General features: G+C 44.7%; 1 protein-coding gene across 1 annotated transcript; it reads left to right on the top strand.

The window, feature by feature from the left end:
• The first annotated feature begins 1712 nt into the window (after positions 1-1712).
• On the top strand, positions 1713-25455 carry LOC311127949 (myotubularin-related protein 10-like). The gene is made up of 16 exons (XM_084159851.1): positions 1713-2315; positions 2499-2559; positions 8507-8643; positions 9644-9716; positions 11955-12097; positions 17539-17632; positions 17972-18119; positions 18686-18773; positions 19021-19109; positions 19386-19516; positions 20179-20248; positions 21675-21745; positions 21897-22069; positions 22404-22574; positions 22746-22928; positions 23212-25455. The coding sequence occupies exons 1-16, from the start codon at positions 2259-2261 to the stop codon at positions 23833-23835; spliced, it is 2313 nt and encodes a 770-aa protein (XP_084015977.1). The 5' UTR covers positions 1713-2258; the 3' UTR covers positions 23836-25455.
• The last annotated feature ends 350 nt before the right edge of the window (positions 25456-25805 follow it).

Raw genomic sequence — 25805 nt, 5'->3', positions numbered from 1 at the left:
CAATACAAAAGACCATAGTGATTGAGTGTCCATATAGCTGTACCATGATATTTCCATTGCTACTAAGTAACCCTCCAATTGTTCTCCACTATTCCCCCTGCTAAAGCCCCTCCACATCCCAAGTCATCCCAGTGGTCGGCATACCACCCCCGTCCCCCCGGATCCCTAGGTCCCCTGAGAGGCCAGGACCCATCCTTCAAAAACAGCACACAGTGCCACCCACAAAACAGAAGCAGGTCAACCGCCAAAAGCATTTCCAATGCTCTCACCTCAATATATACAGTATATAGCTATTAAAATTATATATCTATTCAAATATCTTGCATATCTTAATTTCCATCATTATCAATTAATATGCGTAATAATATCGGCAGTTCATGCGAAGGATTGTTACCTATAATCCGGATTGCCATTGTATTACATTACATTTTTGTCAAGCAATTATTATTTTAGCAAACAATTATTGTGGTTCATCCTATATTCTCCCTAACATCCTTACCCCCTTGCAACAGATGTGGGATACACACACACACACACAAGCACATGCTCGTACACACTGAACCCCTTTCTTCCACAATCAACCAGAAGCTCAGATGCTCAACGGTTGTTACATCCCAGAGCCCAACTCAAGAAAGGACCTGATTTACGAATGCATATACAGTTATAGCTGTTTGTGAAAGCATGCAAGATTGAGGAAAAATTTGAGATTTGATTAATCTATGTCAAGTCCTAGGTGATGGAGATCAGATCCACCCTCTTCCCCTGAAACACAAACACTCTGGTCCCCCGTTGAAACCATTTTTCCCAAGCATCTCCATGCAGTCAAACCTTTGATTATTTTGTGCCACCAGGGCCACAATAATTTGCCCCCCTCTCTGATTGTCCGAGTGTGACCCACTCCCCATTGGTTACTGCATCCAGTGTTGCCAGCACTGCCACTACCTGGGTGGGGGTATCCCACCAGAATCCCCACCAGCTAGGTACAAGGTCATCATTTTTACATCTTCATTTTAGTCATATAGCAGACGCTCTTATCCAGAGCGACTTACAGTTAGTGAGTGCATACATTATTTTTTTTATTTTTCATACTGGCCCCCCGTGAGAATCGAACCCACAACTCTGGCGTTGCAAACGCAATGCTCTACGAACTGAGCTACATCCCTGCCGGCCATTCCCTCCCCTACCCTGGACGACGCTGGGCCAATTGTGCGCCGCCCCATGGGTCTCCCGGTCACGGCCAGCTACGACAGAGCCTGGATGCTGGATGCCACTCATGCTGGACTGAACATTTTCACTAGATGGTGCTAGTGCTCAGTCCTACAGTTGTGCTTTCTGTTTCTCTGATATTGTGTGATATGTGTGATTCCCTAATTATTATGTAACATTGAATAAACATTGCATAAATAAAATTAACGTGATTTTTTTTTTTTTGGGGGGGGGGGATCAATCATTGCAATATCAATTGGAATATCAATAGGGCGACAGTGTATACTAAACATGATTAATCAAATCAAAATTAGTCGAAAATAGACATATATGAACGGACCAGATGATACTTGAGGAATCAAGAGAGTGAGAGAAATCACTTTCTGGGGCCCGCCCATGCCCTCCGTTGTAGGTCAAAAATCCTTAAGTTATTTTTTTCTCTCCCAGATCTGTGATTGAGCGTGTAGCATAGACCGAAGCTCCTCCCCTGTCTGTCTTTGTCTCCACCCGAATGTAGACATGGCGGTTGTGTCCATATCAAAAAGGATTGCAAAGCGTTGGAAATAATGCTGCTAGCTAAATCAGTTATCACTGCTGTATGTCAGCAGGGTTTACGTTGTGGAGTTCTTCTCCAGCAAGTTAGTGAATTAACCCACGGTCTGAAGCAAGGCGTTCGCAAAGTTCTGCAAATGGAATGCTTGCTAGTAAAGTTGTTTGACGAACTAAAACTTGCTTGCTAGCAGCTAACTACAAGGCTAGATGGCTAACGTTACTAGTAACTTGCTCGCGAGGAGGACAACCAGATCTCGCCAGCACAGCACAGCAGCTGTGTGTTGACACGAAAGGAGAAAGCCAGCAAGCTATCCCAGCCTGATCCAAATGGGGAAATATATCTCGAAAGATTGACTGTATTGTTGACTTCACATTTTCAGCAGTTTCTTTTTTAGATGTTGTTATTGTGCTAACCAGTTAGCTAACTTTTGACATTTTCTCACTGAAATCTTGGAAGTATCCATTAATCATCTTTAGTTATTGGACTCAAGCTATTAATAATGTTTTCTGTGAAGCCCTTGAAACCAACCTTTAAATCCTACCTTCTGCCTGTACAGGTGAGTAACCTTACTTGACTAACTACGCTACGTTACTGTGTCCTCAGCATACTACTTGCTACTACTGAGTAGCTAGCTAGCTAGGATTACTAGTCAAATTCACTAGCTAACGTTATATGTTGTGCATAATTTAGTTTGCTTATTATAGACTAACAATCTGTCTCTGTTTTATCTTTCATGCAGACGGATCTGAAAAAAACAACACAGCCACCAATCAAGAAGTTAGAGGCCAGGTTACTTCCAGGTGAGTTTACAGTTCCCTCTGCCACAGCTAGCTTGTTGTTTCTGACTGTTCTATTTGTAACGAACAACTATGTGATGAGTACGTAGAGGCTACAGAAATTAAACCACCCATCAAAATATCCCTCTCCTGAAAAAGAACCAGTAAAGGCTGATCTCATCCAGCTATAGTCTTTCTTCTCATGCTAATGTAGAATATTACTGATATTTCAATGACCAGCCAGTGAAAACTCCTGTATCTCTTCAGCTAAATGTAATTGCTTGTTTTGAATGTGTAGTCTGTCAGTGCACCTCACTTGTGTTTTTGCGCACAGGTCTTTTGCATCCCTTATTGTCGCATCATTAGGCTGTGGTAATCTAATCTAATTTAGTCTATTTTTTCTGGGCTGTCTCAAGTCACCGTGGCAATACAGTGCCTGCCTGGCCCCCTTTTCATCACAACAACTAACAGCGCATAATTTATCCTAAATGAACAATGGGCTGGTTCATATATTACTTCCTGATTTTGCAGTCAAATCCCAGCTCAGTGAGCATGCGAGTTGGTTAATGACTGTGTCTTAATAACAAGAGATTCACAAGGGTATTTCCTGTTCACAGAGCATCAGTCACTAAAAGCTATTTCCCCCATTTTGTGTGTTTTTCTTCACCACTTTGAGTTTTTAATGTGTGGCAGGGCCTCAGGTTTGTTGACTTTTTTTCCATTAAGTTGGCAGTGTTTGTGTGTGAGCTAAACTGACACCCAACCTCTCCATATTAGTAGTCCCCTGTAACTCAGTTGGTAGAGCATGGCGCTTGCAATGCCAGGGTTGTGGGTTCGTTTCCCACGGGGGGCCAGTATGAAAATGTATGCACTCACTAACTGTAAGTCGCTCTGGATAAGAGCGTCTGCTAAATGACTAAAATGTAAATGTAAATATTACATTTTGCTCCAGTGTATTAAGATATACAAAGAGATATTTAAAACAGAATGAAAATAATAAAGTCTGTATGTGTCTACCCATCACTCATCAAACTGTGTACAGGGAGGGGCCACTCAATTCATGTTGCCCGCCACCCATAAACTATTGTTGCAAAAAAGCCAGTTATCATTCTTTAGCATTTCGGTTCATTCATTTCGGTTCATTCATGGCTGTTATGGAGGCCGAAGCTCACTGATATAGCGGAGCAAGATTGAGAAACACTTGACCATGTAACATTGAAGTATCATTATGCCTATATCTGAGTCTGAGGACATGTAGCGAACCAGAGGTTGTGCTGTGGGACTCATTTCCCTTTGAGGCGTTCACTCCTTATAATTAAGCAACAGAGGATGGACCTTCCCTATTTCTAAAATAGAAGCTCCTTGCATGGTTTTGCTTGCGAAGCTGAAATAAAAACAAAACCTCCCTCTTGCACTTTATTGCTGTTTTCTCTGCTCTGCAGGGCTCTACACTGACCTTTTTTTTTTTTTACAAGGAGCACATATGCGCCTAAGTTGGAAAATGTTTGTGTACACAAAGACATTTAGGAGCACAATCACAAATATTTGATGTAATAAAGCTAGAATCCTTAATTTTTAAGAATTGCACAGGAAAATATTTAGGTGCTTATGTGAGTAAAACGGTCAAACTGTAGAGCCCTGCTTTGGTTGTATAGTTTTACCCTTCTCTATTTCTCTAATCTATTTCAGTGGATCCTTTTAAGACGCTGGTATGTTTTATAGAGGGATACCCACTGTTACTTGACTGTAGGTTATTGGTTATTGATGGGTTCTGCCAGTGTGTTACAGTGAATGCTGGCAGTGAAAGTAAACATGACACACTCACACAGTGCCACCTGTCCTTGCTTTACAAAATAAGATCGTCACCTCCTCTCACTCAACTGGCCTACAAACAGTTTAGCCTACAGTGAATCTCAGGTTTGATTTTACACCATGGTCTATGTTCTGATCTTTAGTTGATGGCTCTGTGAGGGTGGCCCTGAATGGAGAGACTTTGGCTTTGTTTGTCGTCCTCCCAGCTCCTCGGCAGTGTTGCTATGCGACTTGAATGTGACCCATTCAAATGGGTCTCTGATTGAATGGTCCATTCAAGTCCACATCACACTGACCAGACAGAGGACCACAGTGGGGCTTACTCATCTCAACAAATCAGCTCAACAGTCCTCCTCTCTCTTCCATCTTCCTCACTCTCTCTCTGTTCATCTGTCCTCCTCCACCTCCTCCCTTAATTTCTGTAGCTCTCTGTTTATCTCTCTGTCCTCCTCAGATTCTATCTTCATCCCTGGCTGGATCCTTTGCTGGCTGCCCAACTCTAATTAGATAGTGAACAGTCTGCTTGCGTTTCTCCCTCTTCTCTCTGAATGTTTTTATTTTTCTCCTCCTCTAGGCCTAGTTCTCTCTCTCTCTCTCTCTCTCCCCCCACTCTCTCTCTCTCTCTTACTCTCTCTCTTTGTATGTGACTTGTGTTTCTGGAGTGTGTATGGGTGTCCAAACATAGATGACCAACATTGACTGTCTTGTTGAGGCTACTCGCTGACACACGGTCCCCTTTATTACACACATTCATCTGAACTGTAGGCATCTGTAATGATAGTTAGACAGGTACTGTAATAGATTTTCCACTGTTGTTTTCTCAGCAGGAGAATGTGAGCTGAGGCCTCTCCTGAGGCGGTGGGGAAATGTGCCTGGCAGTGGTGTTTGCATGAGGCAAAGCTAACTCTCTGTACACTTCTCACCTCTCTAGGCCACATACTCCTGCTGTCCTCAGTCTCTCTTCACAACTTAGTTTGTTAGCACAAGAGTTCTGCTCTGTTAATCACACAACCTATGCTAATATGGGCAAAGTCATGAGTTTCTCAAAAGGAGGTGTTCTATCGCTATCCATCAACAATGTGTTGGTGTTACTGGCGCACTGTACTTTACTATTGTACACTAGAATGCAGGTGGAATGCTGAAGCGTATCTGTCCCTTTAACGGCTCTCTTTGTGTTGTAACTGAGGCATTTCTCCCTAGTCTCGTGTGACTCAGAGAGGATTGTGATAATCACTGTATACATAGGCCATGGTGGGTTTCTCTGAGTCTGTGCCCCTCGCCACCAGCTGTCCAAACTGTGATCTGGTCTGCTAGGTGCTGTACACAAACCCAGGAGGCCTGCTTTGAAAACTACAAAAACACAGGAAGAAATGCCAGGTTGTGGTTAGTCAGGTCAGTTGGCAGGTCTGATCACATGACTAGCCGTATTCGCTTTAGGGTTTTGTGGACTTAGTCAAAAAGGAGAACCTCATCCTAGGAAGTGTTTGTTTCCTCCAGTATGGTCACATGATATACATGTTTTTGACATGCCAATCACAAATAGGATAGGCCTTGTGACTATTCTGGATCTGTGTTACCACTGGTCACATGATAGACCCCGACCTTGGCCAACTGACATTTATCTGAATAGGCATTGAAAGTAGCCAACTCTGTGATAAAAAGAGAGTGCTGTGATGTAAGCGGTTGATGACATGAGCACAGTACTGTTTGTTAGATGCTGTGGTAACCCAGGTTACTTACTGGCAGAGTTGCAGTCCAGTGGGGGTTAAAGGTTGCAGTCCAGGCTGTGTGTAGCTGTACTGTACTCTTGTGTCAGACCCGTCAGCATTCTGCCTCCCCAAAAGAGGAGTTAACTCATCAAGTCTGCAGATTATTAGACCCAGCTGTGGAAGTAAACACAGTAGTGATGGATTGGGGTGATGGTGGTCGGTAGCTGCCTTGTCCCAGAATTACGAGAGACCACCTATTTCTTCAGTCTCTCTCTCTGTTCCTTGTCTGATCTTAATCCATGCTGAGAAGCATGACAGTAGAACTCCACCCTACTATCCCCACTCCCCATCTCCAATAAGACTCACAGGCCATAACGCTTTATTGTTACATTCTTGTGCATACATTAAATAACTTGTGATGCAGTGACAACGGTTTTATAATGTAGCTTGTAAACAATGTTTTACATGGAAACAGGCAAGAACAAATAGGCCTAGCCTTGGACGTAATTCATAAGTAACATGTTCAATTTTGTTTATTTGTCATATACAAGAAGTAGCCTACACAATAACCATCAGCATTTCATTTCACTGTGTACTCCATGTGTATTTGAATGTACGGCCAGGCTCTAATTTGAATGTACGGCCAGGCTCTAATTTGAATGTACGGCCAGGCTCTAATTTGAATGTACGGCCAGGCTCTAATTTGAATGTACGGCCAGGCTCTAATTTGAATGTACGGCCAGGCTCTAATTTGAATGTACGGCCAGGCTCTAATTTGAATGTACGGTCAAGCTCTAATTTGTTCATAGACAATGCAGCGCATAATCTGAATGAATGCATCAAAAGAAACCAGCTAAATAGACAGTGACAGATTACAGTTGGGCTGAATGGGTTAAGCTCATGCTGACTCTCAGAGGAAAAACTGTCATTTTGACATGTGAGGATCCTGTTTGCAGTGCTGGGCCTGGTTTTCTTTGGCTGTTCCCTGCCTGTCCTACGGTAACCCTCTGCAAAGCAGCTCCAGCTGTTATGGGCGGGCTGGCCTATAGTCTAGCGACGCTGCAGTGTCACTCACAACCATAGTGCCACGATATTAAACCAGAGGGAATCTGCACTGCATTCATGTACTAGTCCATCATACAGTCTCTTCTACTTTAGTTCTTTTCTTCATGCATTGGTAAATTCATGCTTAATCTATCATGGAAAGTCAGGAATTTTGCACTGTGCAAAGGTAGTAGCTTTATTCATTGAACTGGTCATTCTTTAGATTTGAAATGTTTGAGAGAGACAATGGTTTGCCATAAACATTCATGTCCATCAATGTTGCCAGCGAGGTTGAGAGCTCATTACTGTCAGACCTCTTAGGTCCCTGTTCAGTGACACAGGAAATGGCAACATCAATAAAAACAACGTGAATGGTTTAGTCCAGAAACGTACGGCCTAGTTTAGGACTGGGTACACCTGTCTTTGATAAAGAGGGGTTTTGATCTGAATGTAAAACTTGAGAGGAGGACCTCGATCCATCAAGCAGCCTTACTAACCAAAGCAGTCTCTGTCCGTTTGAGGCTGGGCTCTCAGTTCTCTTAATGGCAGATCGTTTTCCCAAGAGGAGGACAACTAGGCCCATCTGATCCCCATTCTCAGGCTCTGGCTCATGGGGTTTCCCTGGCAAGCCTGTAGTGCATGGGCTGAGTCTGTGAACTCTCACTGAATGGCCAGAGAGAGAGAGAATGATCCTGGAGTAGAAACAGTCAGCCGTGTGTGTGACTCATGGGCTCTTTTTATATTCAAAAATAAATACCTCTTGGAGCCGTGTGCATCTGTTTGTGAGGAGGAGAGGAAAGTCCTGTAAATGGAGGGAACTCTCTTTGGTTCAGACACCAGGTTGTTGTCAGGCTGTGGGTGTTTGTGTTTGGTCCTGAGATGCTACTGGAACCAAAGAGGGGTTAAAGGGTGATGAAAGGGTAGAGGTCACAACAGGCTACTAGGCCTATAGGTTAGGGAACAGAGAGTGTTGTGTTGACCTCCTCTGTCATGAAGAGGTCTAGCTATTCTCTGACAGGTATTTCCATCACCCTGACCCAACGCCTCAGACTCAGGCTGGAATGTGGGGATCATTAGAGCCAATCCGAGGGCCTGAGAGGAGAAATGCACAGATCACTCTCCAGCAGCGTAACAGGATGCCTCTGGCTGGATGGCAGAAACCAGAATGAGACTAGGAGATAGACATCTCAGTATGTGATCATTCCACTTCCATAGCACATTTTCCCCAGCTTCATTAATGTCATATTACTTTGTCATCAGCCCATGTTTTGTTTCATCGCTATAAGACTTAAAATAACTTTGGTTAACACTCACACCTTCTATTTCTGTCCCTTTTAGGCCTTCTACCTCTTTTCCTTGAAACCTCAATGTCATGGTTAATGTTACTTCCTGTTTGTCATCGTCAGGGGAGATTGTGGTGAACGAAGTGAGCTTTGTGAGGAAGTGCATCGGAGCAGACAGCAGCCACGATGACCTTTGGGGGAAGCTGATATGCACCAACTTCAAGGTTTCCTTCATCACCCATGATGCCCTCCCCAAGCAGGTATGTTTTCAATGTGAGTTCACTCCAGTGGAGGCTGCTGAGGGGAGGACGGCTGGAGCGAATGGAATGGCATCAAACGCATAGATACCATTCCACTGATTCCGCTCCAGCCATTACCACAAGCCCCTCCTCCCCAATTAAGGTGCCACCAACCTCCTGTGGTGCACTCTCTATGTGTGCCTCTCTCTCAAAAATGACTGTAGCTCTATGGGCTGGTTACCCGGACATGGATTAATCCTAGACAAACTCCATTCAAATGAATTTTTAGTCCAGGACTAGTCTTAATCTGTGTCCCGGGAAACTGGCCCTACATGATCACATGTGAGTTTATTGGAGAAGGTGTGGTCAAGGTTGTCACATGATAAGCAGCATGTGAGATAGGCCATGTGGGATGTCTCTTGTGAAATACCCATCAACAAAATGGTTTGTAGGACACTGCCGTCTTTCTTCCAGTGTCAGCTTTCAGATGTTTTATGTGACTTCCCACACTGTGCTTATAGACCACCTGTTTTGTGTTAAGCTTATTTTGATGCCGTTGCCTCTTAAACAACTTAAGTGAGTCATCCCAGACATGTTTACTTGAAAAATGAAAGTTTATAGGACTCATGGACGGATTGCACTATTCTTGGAAATCCTGCCTTGATCTTAATGGTCCTTATTGATTGCAAAATATTGCAAAATTGTGGATTTGCCTTTTCAGTTCAAATGGGGTAACTTTTAGATTCACACATTTGCTTGAAAGTTGTCAATGATCTCCATTCATCAGCTGATCCCATGTTAATCATTACATTTCACTGAAATACAAAAACGACAGTATCATCATCAGTGTTCCTGGCAGAGCATTTCCAGATGGTTCAAATGTTCTCTTCTCAGCTGTTGATAACATGTGGTGCAGTCCCACTCCGCTCCAGTTAAAACCTCTGGTCTCCCTGGCACTATTGTGTGCTTTTGCCCCAGGTACCTCCACTCCTCACCATGTTGTGTTCTGTTGTCTCCTCAGAGGTTCCAGGTTGCCAACCGGCTGCTTGGAGAGCACGATGTTCCCCTGGCGTGTGTGGAGCAAGTTGTGACAGGTAAGACCATGTGCCATTATGTTAACCATGGTGACGAGATGGTAAACAAACTCAAACAGCCATCTCCACCAAAAGTAGCCTGCTCATATGACACTGGCAGTCCCTTTAGTCCAGAAATAAAGAGCATTTTAGGTTCCTGACAGGCCATGTTGTTTTTTTAATAGCCAGTGTAAAATAATTCACCTATGAAACGCATTGCCCCCGACAATTCTGTCTCTATGACAGATATCGTGGATTTTGTCAGACCCCGCACACTTCTTGGACTGCTATGGCTGTACTGCTTCATCTACACCCAGCTGTTGAATTATGAATGCACAATGGGCAGGTTGTGCTCTCCTCCTCTGAAATCCCCTTGAATGTTTTTTCTGATGGCTGAGGGACCAGTCGGATCTCTCAGATCCAATCACGTCCCATCTGGCTGACCCCAGTCTCTGTGTTTAGGTTTTATTTGACTGTCCTGTACCAGGCTGATTTTAGACACACACCATTGACTGAAATCAGTTTTGGTGGCTGCCTGCCTTCTCCCCCTGGTCACCAATCCGTTTTTAGTATCTCCATAGATGAGGTCATAGCCCAGACAGAGGGCCCTGGGCCTGGCTGAAAAGCCTGGTCAGGATTAACCTTGTTTGTGTAACTCATAGCCTCACTCTGCTGACATGGCTGGGAGCGTGGGGCTGTTGTGCTGAGCTGATAGAGCATGAAGCAATGTTTTCTACTCATTACGCCCTCAAACAAAGGTCCTTTATGAGAGCCTTGGCTTGGCAAAAACACTGACCCAACGCTCCACCCACCACTCTGTAATGGACAAACAGAGACAAGGCATAGGTCTTGTCCTTGTCTGGTAAGTTAGTGAAGGTGTGTGCAGGTGGTGGTACACAGGCCAAGGCTGGATTCCTGGTGTGCCATGGAAACATGCATATCATCCCCTACTGAACAACAATATAAACGCAACATGCAACAATTTCAAGATTTTACTGAGTTACAGTTCATATAAGGAAATCAGTCAATTGAAATATATTAATTAGGCCCTAATCTATGGATTTCACATGACTGGGCAGGGGCGCAGCCTGGGGTGGGCCTGGGAGGGCATAGGCCCACCCACTTGGGAGCCAGGTCCACCCACTGGGGTGCCAGGCCCAGCCAATCAGAAATAGTTTTCCCCACAAAAGGGCTTTATTACAGACAGAAATATTCCTCAGTTTCTTCAGCTGTCCGGGTGGCTGATCTCGACGATCCCGCAGGTGAAGAAGCCGGATGTGTCCTGGGCTGGCATGGTTACAGGTGGTCTGCGGTATTTAGTCCGGTTGGACATATTGCCAAATTCTCTAAAACGACGTTGGAGGCAGCATATGGTAGAGAAATATCATTCAATTCTCTGGAAACAATGGTGGTGGACATTCCTGCAGTCAGCATGCCAATTGCACACTCTGTCAAAACTTGAGACATCTGTGGCATTGTGTTGTGTGACAAAACTGCACATTTTAGAGTGGCCTTTTATTGTCCCCAGCACAAGGTGCACCTGTGTAATGATCATGCTGTTTAATCAGCTTCTTGAAATGCCACACCTGTCAGGTGGATGGATTATCTTGGCAAATGAGAAATGCTCACTAACAGGGATGTAAACAAATTTGTGCACAACATTTTTGACAAATAAGCTTTTTGTGTGTATGGAACATTTCTAGGATCTTTTATTTCATCTCATGAAACATGGGACCAACACTTTACATGTTGCATTTATAATTTTGTTCAATTTATTTAAGAGGGTGAAATAAACAGTTGAGTCTTGTGAGCCACTGGAAAATGTTTTACCATATGTTATACTCGAGGAACCTCTGAAAAAGATGCTTCTGTATTCAGAATAACAGAAGTATATTTCGAGTACTATGCCAGAAAGGGATGTCCGGACATGAAGAATGAGGTTCCTCATTTGTTTTTAGACAGCTGAAGTCTATTGGATCAATTTCAGTTCCTACTTGATTGAATTTCTCTGAAGCTCTGTGGTGACATAGATACTCGGTTTTTCTGTGGGAAGCTGCCCACTTCACACATTTTACATTTACCCCACACTATACTAGTGTTGTCCCAGATCTGTACTGTATGTGCTTTAGCCCAACTCCTCTACAAAACATTAGGCCTACAGACCTGGGTCCAGGCTACTACTGTTACTATTTGACTCTCCATTCGCCCTAATAAGCACTGTCTCACCCCTGGTCTTTGTTCTGGGTTTGTTCCTCTCAGTGAACGATGCTAAGGGGAAGCAGAAGGTTCTGGGATCTAACCAGAAGCTGAAGTTTAATCCCACCGAGCTCATCCTTTACTGCAAGGACTTCCGAATCATCAGGTTCCGCTTCGACGAGGCTGGGCCCCAGAGTGCCAAGAAGGTTTGTGATATAAGCTTTTTGAACAAAATGGACACTTGATGTATAAACACAATATAAATTGACGTGGTGTTGACTCTTGAATTGAACCTGAGGCTAGATACCAGCCATCTGGCATGGTAATCCTCCAACTCAACTCCGGCTCACCACTACAGTGGATTAGTTTCTAAGAGGATTTCACTGGTAATTCACTGTGGAATGGAATGCCTCTGCTGTCAGTATAGCTGTTCCCAAAAGACTGCCACTGTCAGATTTAAATATTTTTTAATCATCTCTTACTAGCCTACATGATTATCAGAGTTAAGTCCCATTATGTGAGTATGATAGCAAACATGCTGGCAATGACACTAGTTAATCATTCATTTTGGATGAGTAAAAATGCCATGTGTACTATGTCCTCTTCTCCCAGAAAACCAAACAGGACTGTATGTGTATGGTAACCCCATTGACAACCACACTGAGGTGGCTTTTGGAGAGCGTCTCCTTGAAGCGTTCTGGGGCCATGTAGGCTGCCCTGTATCCACCTTTCTATGCCTTTCCTCCTCTCTCCACCCCTCTTCTCCTCTCTCCACCCCTCTCCACCCCTCTTCTTCTCTCTCCATCCGGTTGAGCTGCTCTCTGATGAGGGGATTAGAGTCTATCTCTCTTCCATCTGGCTGAGAGCCTGAGATTGGCCAGAATTAGCTCAGTCTGACTCAGGAAGAGTCAGGGTGGCGTTGTCAGCATGTTATTAACAGATTGTATTGCTTTACATTTGTATTGCCTTTTAAGGCACTGTTCTCTAATAACTTTTTTTCCAAGTAAGAGAACGAAGTCAATGAGATTATGCTTAGATATGTGTACAGAATGACTCGATACACATGTCATGGAGCGCTGCACAACAGCTGTTGTTGCTAGGCAACCTACGTAGAAACTAGTGTAAAATGAACCTTCCACATTGTTACTCTGACTCATCTCTCTGAGCGAGTGGTGGATTATAGTCACAGATGTGTCATGTCTTTAGAGTGGAACCAAAACACCGCTCTTCTGTACACAGCCCATCTGAAATTAGCCCACCCAACTACCTCATCCCTATATTGTTATTTATTTTGCTCTTTTGCACCCCAGTATCTCTATTTGCACATAATCTCTTGCACATCTAGCATTCCAGTGTTAATACTATTGTAATTATTTTGCACTATAGCCTATTTATTGCCTTACCTCCATAACTTGCTACATTTGCACACACTGTATATATATTTTCTGTTGTATTTTTGACTATGTTTTTTACCCCATATGTAACTCTGTGTTGTTTTTATCGCACTGCTTTGCTTTATCTTGGCCAGGTCGCAGTTGTAAATGAGAACTTGTTCTCAACTGGCTTACCTGGTTAAATAAAGGTGGAAAAAAAAATAAAAAATAAAAAAAAGGGCCCCAGTACAGCATGTGAAGAGTCGTGGGCGAGGTGTGTTGGTGGTTTGTTTTCCTCAATGCTTGTTTTTGTTTGGTGTGAGGAAACAACGGCTTCCCTAATTTCTGACAGCAAAGCCAACAAACTAACAGGCCTGGTAAGAGCATTCACCTGGAGTTACCGAGCCCTGTGGGCCTGTTGAGCTCATGCTGGAAAATGTGAGGCAGTGAGAAGGAGCAGGGGAGAAGGGGGCCGGGTAGGAGGCGAGAAGGGGGCCGGGTAGGAGGGGGCCGGGTAGGAGGGGAGAAGGGGGCCGGGTAGGAGGGGGCCGGGTAGGAGGGGAGAAGGGGGCCGGGTAGGAGGGGAGAAGGGGGCCGGGTAGGAGGGTGAAGGAGTCACCCTGGATATAACCTGCCAGCCCCTTAGAACATGTGAAGCCCGGATAGAGAGGCTTTAAAGTCACCACAAAACCAACCAGGGAACAAAACGTCTATTCAGCCCTCTAGTTTCTGATCACTCTGCAAACACAGATGCTGTTGCACCCCAGGTTCAGTTCCAAAGGTCTCAGAAGCCAGGGGGCTGGAAGTGAATTCTAATGTGTTATGTGGAGGAAGGCCTCCAAGAGTTCTTAGCAGCAGCCCTGAGTCCTCTGCATGGCCGTGGCAGGGAGACCGCAGACCTCAGTATATCTTCCTGACCGCCTGCTTCTATGTACACACGCTGACCTTAGATCTCCAGCCAGAGCGCATGGTGCGTGCCACATGGGAGCATTTTATGTCAGAGAAAGGGGGAGCTAGCGCTTGAAGCGCCTCAATACACACCTGAAAGATATTGAGCTAAGAAGTAACTATCAACATTACCTGGCTACTCTGCCTTCCAGGGCTGTTTAAAAAAAATAATCTACAGAGACATTAACATCTTTGTTGGTTGGGTAACCCATGACAATTAGATTTGTTCTGTCTTGGGCACTCTTATGGTAACTCCTGGTTGTTTACGATTACACATGGTGTTTTTTAAGAATGGGTGTTTCTGCTGTAAGTATTGGAATGGTACAGAGTGGGATTTAACTGCGCTCCCTCACTCCCTGTGTCTATTTCTTCATAGGGACACACAGTGTAATTACTGTGGGGAGCTAAACCAGGGCTCGGTCCTTGTTTTTCTTTGTGACATATGGAATGAAGCCATTCTATAATAGCTTATTATACCGAAGGAAATTACAGAGTTGGGAGCAGTGTCTCTCAAATACACATGCAGACGCGCGCACACACACATACATGAACACAAAAGTTCCTTCCTTGCGTCCTGTGTTTTGGTCGCAGCTCCTCCGGTGAATGGACAGCATTGTGTGCTTCTATGCCACTGCCACTGACGGAAAGCATAAAAAACTGCCAGACTTTCAAATGTTTGCTTTGCTTTTCAATGTTAGCCTTTTATTAGAAATAGAGCGACATAAATTAATGTCTTAGTCACTCACTTAAAATGAAATACAGCACGTGGTGAAATTACTTGTATTTTTATTAATGGTGAAATTCAAGGTTGAAAATAAATTTGACTCTTCATAGTATTCCTGTGTGAGGGTTCTATCTACCCATCAATGTGCAGAAAACAACATGATTTAGTGCCTCAGCTGTTGAGAATGTCTGGGCTAAATAATAAATTCTGCTCTTTAAATGGTGGGATTTTGTAGCAACGGTAGAGGCCCCTTGTAGCCAAGCCACAGCTTGAAGTGTTATTGAAAGTTCCCATGCAGGTTCCTGAGTCTTTAGCCAGTAACAGCATCTCCTCCAAATGAATAAAAACAACTCCTGAAACAGGTGAACAGAAAAACATTCTGGCCGTGGTCAGCAGACTCCGAGGCAGCCAGAACGTGCCTCAGAGTGCATTTCAAAGACACAAATCATTGAAAAGGGACAGCATATCCTATGGAGTCACTGAAAACTGTCTCCATTCACAATACAGAATTATCTGGCGTCACGTCTCAAAGATTCTAGCAGACCATCTCCCTTAGATTGTATTGTTGGGGCCAGGAGTTTTTCCAGACTCCCTGACCTGACAAGTGGTGCATTTCCATACAGGATTTACCCCAGTGTTTTACCCAAAAGGCTCAGACTTTTCTGTTTCCATCTATGCGTGCCGGCACCCGTGTCTCACTGGGCCATGGCTCCGGCAGATCTGCTCTCACCTGGGGCCAAAGCCAGGCCACTGGTACTTTTCAGGTTGCAATTACATAACAATGGTTAACTATGAACTTTAACACCTTCTCACAAAGCAAGTCCTCACTGCTAGCCCTAGCTATGGAAACAATTTCCCTAGTATAAGATAAAGGCATATGCACTAGTGTAACACTGGTGTTACAGTCAAAAAGCAGCAAAGGAAAACTTCCAGGCTTCAGTTTTAGGCTATAACTATGCCCTACAGTGCATTCGGAAAGTGTTCAGACCCCTTGACTTTTTCCACATTTTGTTACAGCCTTATTCTCAAATGGATGAAATAGTTTTTTTCCCTCATCAATCTACACACAAGACCCCATAATGACAAAGCAAAACACAGGTTTTTAGAAATTTTTGCAGATGTATAATTTTTTTTACAGAAATATCAAATTTACGTAAGTATTCAGACCCTTTACTCAGTACTTTGTTGAAGCACCTTTGGCAATGATTAAAGGCTCAAGTCTTCTTGGGTATGACGCTACAAGCTTGGCACACCTGTATTTGGGGAGTTTTTCCCATTCTTCTCTGCAGATCCTCTCAAGCTCTGTCAGGTTGGATGGGGAGCGTCGCTGCACAGACATTTTCAGGTCTCTCCAGAGATGTTCGATCGGCTTCAAGTCTGGGCTCTGGCTGGGCCACTCAAGGACATTCAGAGACTTGTCCCGAAGCCACTCCTGCGTTGTCTTGGCTGTGTGCTTAGGGTCGTTGTCCTGTTGGAAGGTGAACCTTCGCCCCAGTCTGAGGTCCTGTACGCTCTGGAGCAGGTTTTCATCAAGGATCTCTTTGTACTTTGCTCCGATCATATTTGCCTCAATCCTGACTTGTCTCCCAGTCCCTGCCGCTGAAAAACATCCCCTCAGCATGATGCTGCCACCACCATGCTTCACCGTAGGGATGGTGCCAGGTTTCCTCCAGACGTGACGCTTGGCATTCAGGCCAAAGAGTTAAATCTTGGTTTCATTAGACCAGAGAATCTTGTTTTCTCATGGTCTGAGATTCTTTAGGTGCCTTTTTGCAAACTCCAAGCGGGCTGTCATGTGCCTTTTTACTGAGGAGTGGCTTCCGTCTGGCCACTCTACCATAAAGGCCTGATTGATGGAATACTGCAGAGATGGTTGTCCTTCTGGAAGGTTCTCCCATCTCCACAGAGGAACTCTATCACTCTGTCAGAGTGACCATCGGGTTCTTGGTCACCTCCCTGACCAAGGCCCTTCTCCCCCGATTTCTCAGTTTGGCCGGGCGGCCAGCTCTAGGATGAGTCTTGGTGGTATCAAACTTATTCTATTTAAGAATGATGGAGGCCGCTGTGTTCTTGGGGACCATCAATGCTGCAGACATGTTTTGGTACCCTTCCCCAGATCTGTGCCTCGACACAATCCTGTCTCGGAGCTCTATGGACAATTCCTTTGACCTAATGGCTTGGTTTTTGCTCTGACATGCACTGTCAACTGTGGGACCTTTATATAGACAGGTGTGCCTTTCCAAATCATGTCCAATCAATTGAATTGACTACACTCCAATGAAATTGTAGAAACATCTCAATGGAAACCGGATGCACCTGAGCTCAATTTCGATTCTCATAGCAAAGGGTCTGAATACTTATATAAATAAGGTATTTCTGAAAACCTGTTTTCGCTTTGTCATTATGGGGTATTGTGTGTAGATTGCTGAGGAAAAACGTTAATGCTATCCATTTTAGAATAAGGCTGTAATGTAACAAAATGTGGAAGAAGTCAACGGGTCTGAATACTTTCCGAATGCACTGTATGTACTGTATATTTGCCTGGACCTGTTCAGTTCCTTCCTTTTGAAGTCATGTGTGTTGCCCCACCCTGTGATTTAAGGTTTGCCTGGCCATCGCTCACTACTCCCACCCCGCAGATCCCCAGCTGCTGTTTGGTTTTGAGTACGTAGGGAAGCAATACTACGGATCTTTGGGTAGGTACACAGTACACTGGTTAATCATCTGGTTCTGAGTGAAAAGGCTTTGACACACCCTTATTCCCTGTGACCTGCCAAACTGTTCAAGCTATCAATAGCATCCCCACTGTACATGTCTTGACATGTGAGGAACCTAAAGGAAAACATGCTGAATACACTGTTAACACAACAATGTGATCGATTGAGTTTTGTTGAAACACTGGGGCATTGGTTGTATCAAATGTGGCTCTTCAATAAAGAACAGATATTTACAATTGTTGCAATGTTTGAGTTGAAGGAAACACAGCAAGCAGGTGTGTGTCTTTAATTTGCATGCGCTCACTGTTACATGTGAAGGGGAGCGAGTTAATGGAGGAGATCCCGGAGGAGGACTGCAGATACCCCTATTTGACCGGCCCTCTGAATGGGACAGAGAGATCAAGAGAACGGGTGCAGCAGAGTGGAGGGTGTGCTCCATCAACGAGGGCTACGTTGTCTCACCCAGGTGGGTGGTCCTCTGTAGCTCAGCTGGTAGAGCACGGCGCTTGTAACGCCAAGGTAGTGGGTTCGATCCCCGGGACCACCCATACACAAAAATGTATGCACGCATGACTGTAAGTCGCTTTGGATAAAAGCGTCTGCTAAATGGCATATTATTATTATTATTATTATAGGTGGGGCCCACATAGTTTAGGGGAGTGGGGAGGGAGGGTTCTGCAGGCCTGAGCTCATTTTCTAAATGACATCATGGATTATTACCAGATTTGGATTATGATTAACATAGCTCATTAGAGTGTCATAATCCTCATCAGGCATAACGGTAACGCTTTATGTAATACACTTAGGTAATGGCTTACATTAACACTTTATGTAATATAATCTTTGTTGAGATGGAAATGTAGTAATTGCTGCACTTGCTGCTACAGATTTGAGGTTAGATCTTTTCATATTGTGGTGAACCATTCAGAATCTGCTGTGGCTAATATGGCGCCTGACTCAATGAAATAAAATGTTAACCTCTTGCCATTTGGAGCATCTCTGCATATTTCCCTCTTATCTTTCTCTCTGCAGTCTCCCAGAGTACTTTGTGGTCCCAGTGTCCCTGGCGGATCAAGACCTGAAGCAGTACTTATGTTTTTTCACTGCTCGCCGCATCCCTGTGAGTGGCCGGCCTCTTTCATCCCCAGAAAACAACAGCTTTTGCTTAATAAAAGCCTTTCTCACTGTTTTAGACAGAATTCCCTAGACAGACCATTTCTATCAATTATTAATGACTCTGATTTGTTAAGTGCTTTGAGAGGAGTAACTATGCATTTCAGCTTATGTGAGCGTTTGTAAGTGAGAGAACGAGGGAGACTTTGTGTGTGACTGCTGAACCATGACAAGCTGGTGTGTGTTTCCCCAAGTTGTGGTGCTGGAATCACCCCAACGGGAGTGCCCTGGTGCGCATGGCCAGCATCAGTGACCCACTGCAGCAGAGGAAGCTGGACCAGAGGTACAATAAGACTGAATAGAATATCAATGAATACATTTGTATTTGTTGATGTTTTCATATTGTTTACTACAATCATCTGTTTTCAATTTTCTTTCAAATAGTGTGATTATCATGTCAGCACTGTGATTTGTTCTTTTGGCATAACTGACAAGCGAGATTGCCAAACTATTCTGTCCAGACTCGCAGTACCAAAGATAAGTAAATAAACTGCTTGTCAAATAAGCAGTGCTGTTAAGACCATTTCCAACAGTCTTTTCCTGCTCTGTGCTGTGGTAGGATCTGTAGTGCCATAACAAAGAGCCACCCACAGCGCAGTGACGTCCTCAAGTCCGACCTGGACAAGAACCTGCCCAACATCCAGGACATACAGGCTGCCTTTGTCAAAGTGCGGCAGATCTGTGTCATCGGTAAGTTGGAGGAATTGAAATGTTGGGCCTCCCGAGTGGCTCAGCGGTCTAAGGCACTGCATCGCAGTGCTTGAGGCGTCACTACAGCCCCGGGTTCGATCCCAGGCTGTGTCACAGCCGGCCGTGACCGGGAGACCCATGAGGCGGCACACAATTGGCCCAGCGTCGTCTGGGTTAGGGGAGGGTTTGGCCAGCCGGGATTTCCTTGTCCCATCGCGCTCTAGCGACACCTTGTGGTTGGCTGGGCGCCTGCAAGCTGACTTCGTTCGCCAGTTGTACAGTGTTTCCTCTGACACATTGGTGCGGCTGGCTTCCGGGTTAAGCGAACAGTGTGTCAAGAAGTAGTGTGGCTTGGCAGGGTCGTGTTTTGGAGGACGCATGGCTCTCGACTTTCGCCTCTCCTGAGTCCGTAGGGTAGTTGCAGCGATGGGACAAGACTGTAACGACCAATTGGATATCACGAAATTGGGGAGAAAAAGGGGTAAAAGTAAAAAAAAATATATATATATAATAATAATACAAAATATATAATGAATATGTGATAAAAAAAATCCTAAGTCGTTTTTTAATGAAGGCACTTTGTTGTTCTTAGGCTTTTATTGCTGCTCTTAGGGATTCTGAAAGCTCTTTGGATGTTTCACTGTGTGTTTGTTTGTGTGCAGAGCCCTTTGAGGAGTCTGAGGAGAAGTGGCTGTCGTCCATGGAAAGCTCTCGATGGCTGGAGTATGTCAGGTATGTAGAAATATTTAGTCGCCACTGGCGTTCAGAGCCCTGCAAAATGACCTCCAGCAGGCCACAAATGTGCATGTGTCTGCTCAAACGGTCAGAAACAGACTCCATGAGGGTGGTATGAGGGCCCGACGTCCACAGGTGGGGGTTGTGCTTACAGCCCAACACCGTGCAGGACGTTTGGCATTTGCCAGAGAACACCAACATTGGCAAATTCGCCACTGGCGCCCTGTGCTCTTCACAGATGAAAGCAGGTTCACACTGAGCACATGTGACAGACGTGACAGAGTCTGGAGACGCCGTGGAGAACGTTCTGCTGCCTGCAACATCCTCCAGCATGACCGGTTTGGCGGTGGGTCAGTCATGGTGTGGGGTGGAATTTCTTTGGGGGGCCGCACAGCCCTCCATGTGCTCGCCAGAGGTAGCCTGACTGCCATTAGGTACTGAGATGAGATCCTCAGACCCCTTGTGAGACCATATGCTGGTGCGGTTGGCCCTGGGTTCCTCCTAATGCAAGACAATGCTAGACCTCATGTGGCTGGAGTGTGTCAGCAGTTCCTGCAAGAGGAAGGCATTGATGCTATGGACTGGCCCGCCCGTTCCCCAGACCTGAATCCAATTGAGCACATCTGGGACATCATGTCTCGCTCCATCCACCAACGCCACGTTGCACCACAGACTGTCCAGGAGTTGGCGGATGCTTTAGTCCAGGTCTGGGAGGAGATCCCTCAGGATCGGCAGGTAGCTTAGTGGGTAAGAGCGTTGTGCCAGTAACCGAAAGGTCGCTGGTTCTAATCCCCTAGCTGACTAGGTGAAAAATCTGTTGATGTGCCCTTGAGCAAGGCACTTAACCCCAATTGCTCCTGTAAGTCGCTCTGGATAAGAGCGTCTGCTAAATGACTAAAAAAAAAAAAAAAAAAAAAAAGATACCATCCGCCACCTCATCAGGAGCATGCCCAGGCGTTGTAGGGAGGTCATACAGGCACGTGGAGGCCACACACACTACTGAGCCTCATTTTGACTTGTTTTAAGGACTTTACATCAAAGTTGGATCAGCCTGTAGTGTGGTTTTCCACTTTAATTTTGAGGGTGACTCTAAATGCAGACCTCCATGGGTTGATACATTTGATTTCCATTGATAATTTTTGTGTGATTTTGTTGTCAGCACATTCAACTATGTAAAGAAAAAAGTATTTAATAAGATTATTTCATTCATTCAGATCTAGGATATGTTGTTTAAGTGTTCCCTTTATTTTTTTGAGCAGTGTATTAGACCTTTTATTTACAGAACAAGTACAGGATAATTTTGGTTGGACTCAACTTTTGGTCAGAGTTAATGAATGTCGTACTTAAGAAGATGTATGTGTAAATGTTACATATTTGTACCTAGAGTAAAGTCAACTGTATCCTTTCATATTCCTGGCTCCAGGGCCTTCCTGAAGCATTCAGCCGAGGTAGTCTACTTGCTGGAGGGAAAACATGTGTCTGTCATTCTGCAAGGTAAAGAAACACATGGTTTTGTTCTTTAGTTGTTTGTCTGTCTCTGTCTGTTTGCTGTCTGTGTGTGTCTTGTCTTTCTGTCTGCCTGTCTAACCTGTATTTCTCACTTTTATTTTCTCTCTCTCTTCTCTCGTCTCTCTCCTCTCTCCAGAGGAAGAAGACCGGGACCTGAGCTGTGTGGTGTCCTCTCTGGTACAGCTGATGCTGGACCCTCACTTCCGTAGCCTCGCTGGCTTCCAGAGCCTGGTGCAGAAGGAGTGGGTGATGGCTGGCCATCGGTTCCTCGACCGGTGCAACCATTTGAAGAAGAATGACAAAGAGGAGGTAGGCTCTGTCTATTTGATACTTGACATGTTGCTTGACATGGATATGTACTTTGAAATGTTGTCATTGTTTTTGTGCCCAGTGATTTTAATCATTTTACATTTACATTTTAGTCATTTAGCAGACACTCTTATCCAGAGCGACTTACAGGATCAATTAAGGTTAAGTGCCTTGCTCAAGGGCACATCAGCAGATTGTTCACCTAGTCGGCTCAGGGAGTCAAACCAGCAACCTTTCGATTACTGGCCCAACGCTTTTAATCGCTAGACTACCTGCCACCCTTAATCACAATATTCTCTACCTTTCCTTCTCTTCCTCTCCTCCATTCCCTCAGTCTCCTCTGTTCCTGCTGTTCCTGGACTGTGTGTGGCAGATTATAAATCAGTACCCAGCAGCCTTTGAGTTCACTGAGACCTACCTGACTGTGCTCAGTGACAGCATGTGGATCCCTGTCTTCAGCACCTTCCTCTTCAACTGTCCCCAGCAGCGCACTGAGAACAGCATGGTGAGGGGCTCACACACACAAAAAGACACAAACACAGGAAGCTCCCCCTCAACCCTCAACAACAAAATTGCGGTTGTATTCAACTCCGTCAACACACCTCTGATATGATGCAGCTCAGAACTGTGTGCAGCTGTGTGCAGTATGAGTAACCATACCTGTCCTGCTCCACAGGACTTTGCTAAGAGTAAGTGCATCCCTCTGGGAAAAGAGACGGCCTTGCGTTTCCCCCCTGTCTGGGACTGGTCACAGCAGTTTACCCCCAAAGACCAGGCCCTCTTCAACAACCCCATGTATGTTGGCAAAGGTGCCACCTGTGTGCAGAACGGAGCAGTGAAATCCTTCAGACGCACCAAGGTCAGTTTGCTCTCTTGGTTTGAGAATGACAATTAATACAATGAAACTACCCCTTAACAGGATAAGTACATTTAAGTTCTAGACAGGCAAATTAGGGAGCTTTGCAAGAATAGCTATGCAAGACTATACAGGGACAGTCACAGATACCTGGCAAATAACCTGAATTCTTGAAGATCAAAATGTCATGTTCATCAAAGTAAAATCAACACCATCTACATGTATGTACATTCTAAATTCTAAATTGAATAACTTGTAAATAAGTTTGTGTTCCTTTCTCTTCCAGAAAAACTACAGTTCTACACTCCGAGGGATGCCCTCTTCCCTGAGGAACATCCTGATGGATGGCCATGACAGCCTCACCCTGACCAGGCGGAACTCCCTGGTGCTGCGGCTCAAACCAGACTTCTCCCAGATCAGAGAGGTGGTGGAGAGCCCAACAGAGCGCTTCTTCAAGGACTGGTTCTCCCGGCCCGCAGACCTGCAAGGGATGCTCATCCCTCAGCTCCTGCCTTCACACCTGGCCCTGTGGAGGCTCTACTTCCTGCGCTGGGTTCCTGAAGCACGCATCCCCAAAGGCGGCCCTGTTACCGCATACCACAAGCTCTCCCAGCTGGCTGATGAGATAGAGATACTGCAGAGCCAGCTACGCCAGTACAAGGGGGCCACTCCGGCCAGCACCCCGACCTCCACCCCCAGCGCCCCCCCATCAGACCACAGCAGGATGTACTTTAAGGCCGGCTCCACCCACGAGCCCTCGTCAACTCCAGAGTACCTCAGCTCCTCCTTCCCCTTCTCTCCTGTGGGGAACATGTGCCGCCGCAGCATCCTGGGCACTCCTCTCAGCAAGTTCCTGAATGGAGCAAAGATATGGCTCTCCACTGAAACTCTGGCCAGTGAGCCACTCTGATGTCCCGTGGCTAAAGTTCTCACTCAAATCAGTGCTTAGCTCAGTTGAATGTGATGATGTGGCAGTTTGTTTTTGCACAAGATTATTCATCTTTGCTTAAATCGCACATTTCTTTAGGGTTTTGCCAGGGTTGCTCTCTGTAGGGTGTCAATTTTGATTTCCAGTTTCACTTTATTGTTTTAGATTCAGTTGAGTACATAGAAGAATGTTAGTGGAATATGATTTTGTAGTGACATTGATGTAGCGCTGATGACACTTTTAGAAGGAAAACAGGAGCTATGAGGAGGAGGAGTTAAATCTGTGGTAGACACTTATCTCTTTATTTGTATCACTTAATATAGTTTAGTTGTATTTCTAGAGACCTTCTGGTAAGGTACTGCATTAATTCTAGAATGAATAATAACCAAATCATGAATAGTGAAAGGAGAAGGACCGACAGGGCTAATTATTAGTAGGCCTTCTTGCAGGAAATGATCATCAATCACGCAACACACCAATAAAATGCCAGGGAACTGGCACTGGAAAATGTCTTCACTGTTCAAGACATTCATCAATCAACTTTTCCCTTGATGGCTTTGGCATTGAAATGGATCAGTATATGGACATGTAAGCTTTGGCGCTGTGGGCAGTGAAGAACCACTGGGCAGGCTGGATACCTGTCCTATCATTACTGTACACCAAGAGCCTGAACTGATGCTGCTAATGGCTGGACACCGCCTGAACTGATGCTCAGACAATCGGCATGTCCGTTCACCATAGCCAGGTGATGTGGGTTTGAAGTGGAGACGTAAACAGTTGGAATCTGTTTTCTCTAATGAGCCCGCATTGCTCATTCACCTGATATTCACTAGACGAATCCCAAATATGAAGTGTTCTATGACATAACTACTGGTAATGGTGGTTGTTGTTTGAATCATGAGAAGGTGAAAATAATATTGGTAAATAATGTACAGTTTTTATTGCTTGAAATTACTTATTTGACTATTTTCTAATTATGGTACTTACTACTTTTAGTTTATATTCCATTAATGCACAGCCCTCATTTTAGTTTACCACTAATTCACACCATTGGTGCACTCAGCACTGTTATTGTATGACAATTGTGCTCCTCTTCATTTGACACAATTTGATATTGATCAACAGTGCACGTATTTATTCAGTTATGCAAATAGTCTCAAACAGGGATATAGGAAATTCTCAGTGCCTTTTTAGATGGAAATGTGGGTTTACTTACTGTGTTCACTGTACCGGGTCACTTCTATCACTTATTCTACTATGCATGTTGTTACACCCAGAGTAATGACATTAGGAGAGACTGAGTACTTCAAAGGCTGCATCTGGAAGCCAAATTGAAGTGCTTGATCTGAAGTAACACCTTGTTGGGATTAATGTTATGTTGTACCTTTTGTGCTCTGTGGAGTGTCACTGTGTTAGATCAAGTTTGGAGATACACATTTATGGTTTGCAGAGCACTTGTTGGACAATTGAGGGGTCTGAAGTGCAATAATGATCCTCTCCCCACTTCAAAAGCACTGTCAACACTCTGACCACAGGGATCACAGCTGTAAGACCAAATGTCAATGTTAAAGAATTTAGAGCATATAAAAATGTCTAACAATTTCTGAAGTTGTTGTTTTTTGTTATGTGGGGGGGTAGATATGTGTGAATATTCTTGTATTTCACAGACACCCAATAAAGTGGCTGCAACGCTTGTGACTGGGCTGGATTGGAAAGCTGTCAAAATTAGACGATTAGCAATGTCTGCAACCCAGATTTATGAGGGAAACTGAAGATATTCACGTGATATTCAAATTAATATATTAACCATGCTATATGCAGGTCTGATATTAGTCAAACCAGGTCATACTACAGTCAGTGTATGGATAAGAAAATGCAAAGCTACTGTACACACTGTAACTCAAATCAATAAGCATGCCACCAGCACCCCCTGCTGTAAGTTCGGAGCATCA

The sequence above is a fragment of the Coregonus lavaretus genome (assembly GCF_964263955.1).
Source record: "Coregonus lavaretus genome assembly, chromosome: 4".
NCBI lineage: Eukaryota > Metazoa > Chordata > Actinopteri > Salmoniformes > Salmonidae > Coregonus > Coregonus lavaretus.
Note: the sequence above shows the minus strand (reverse complement) of the source record. Positions and strands in the feature narration are given on the sequence as shown.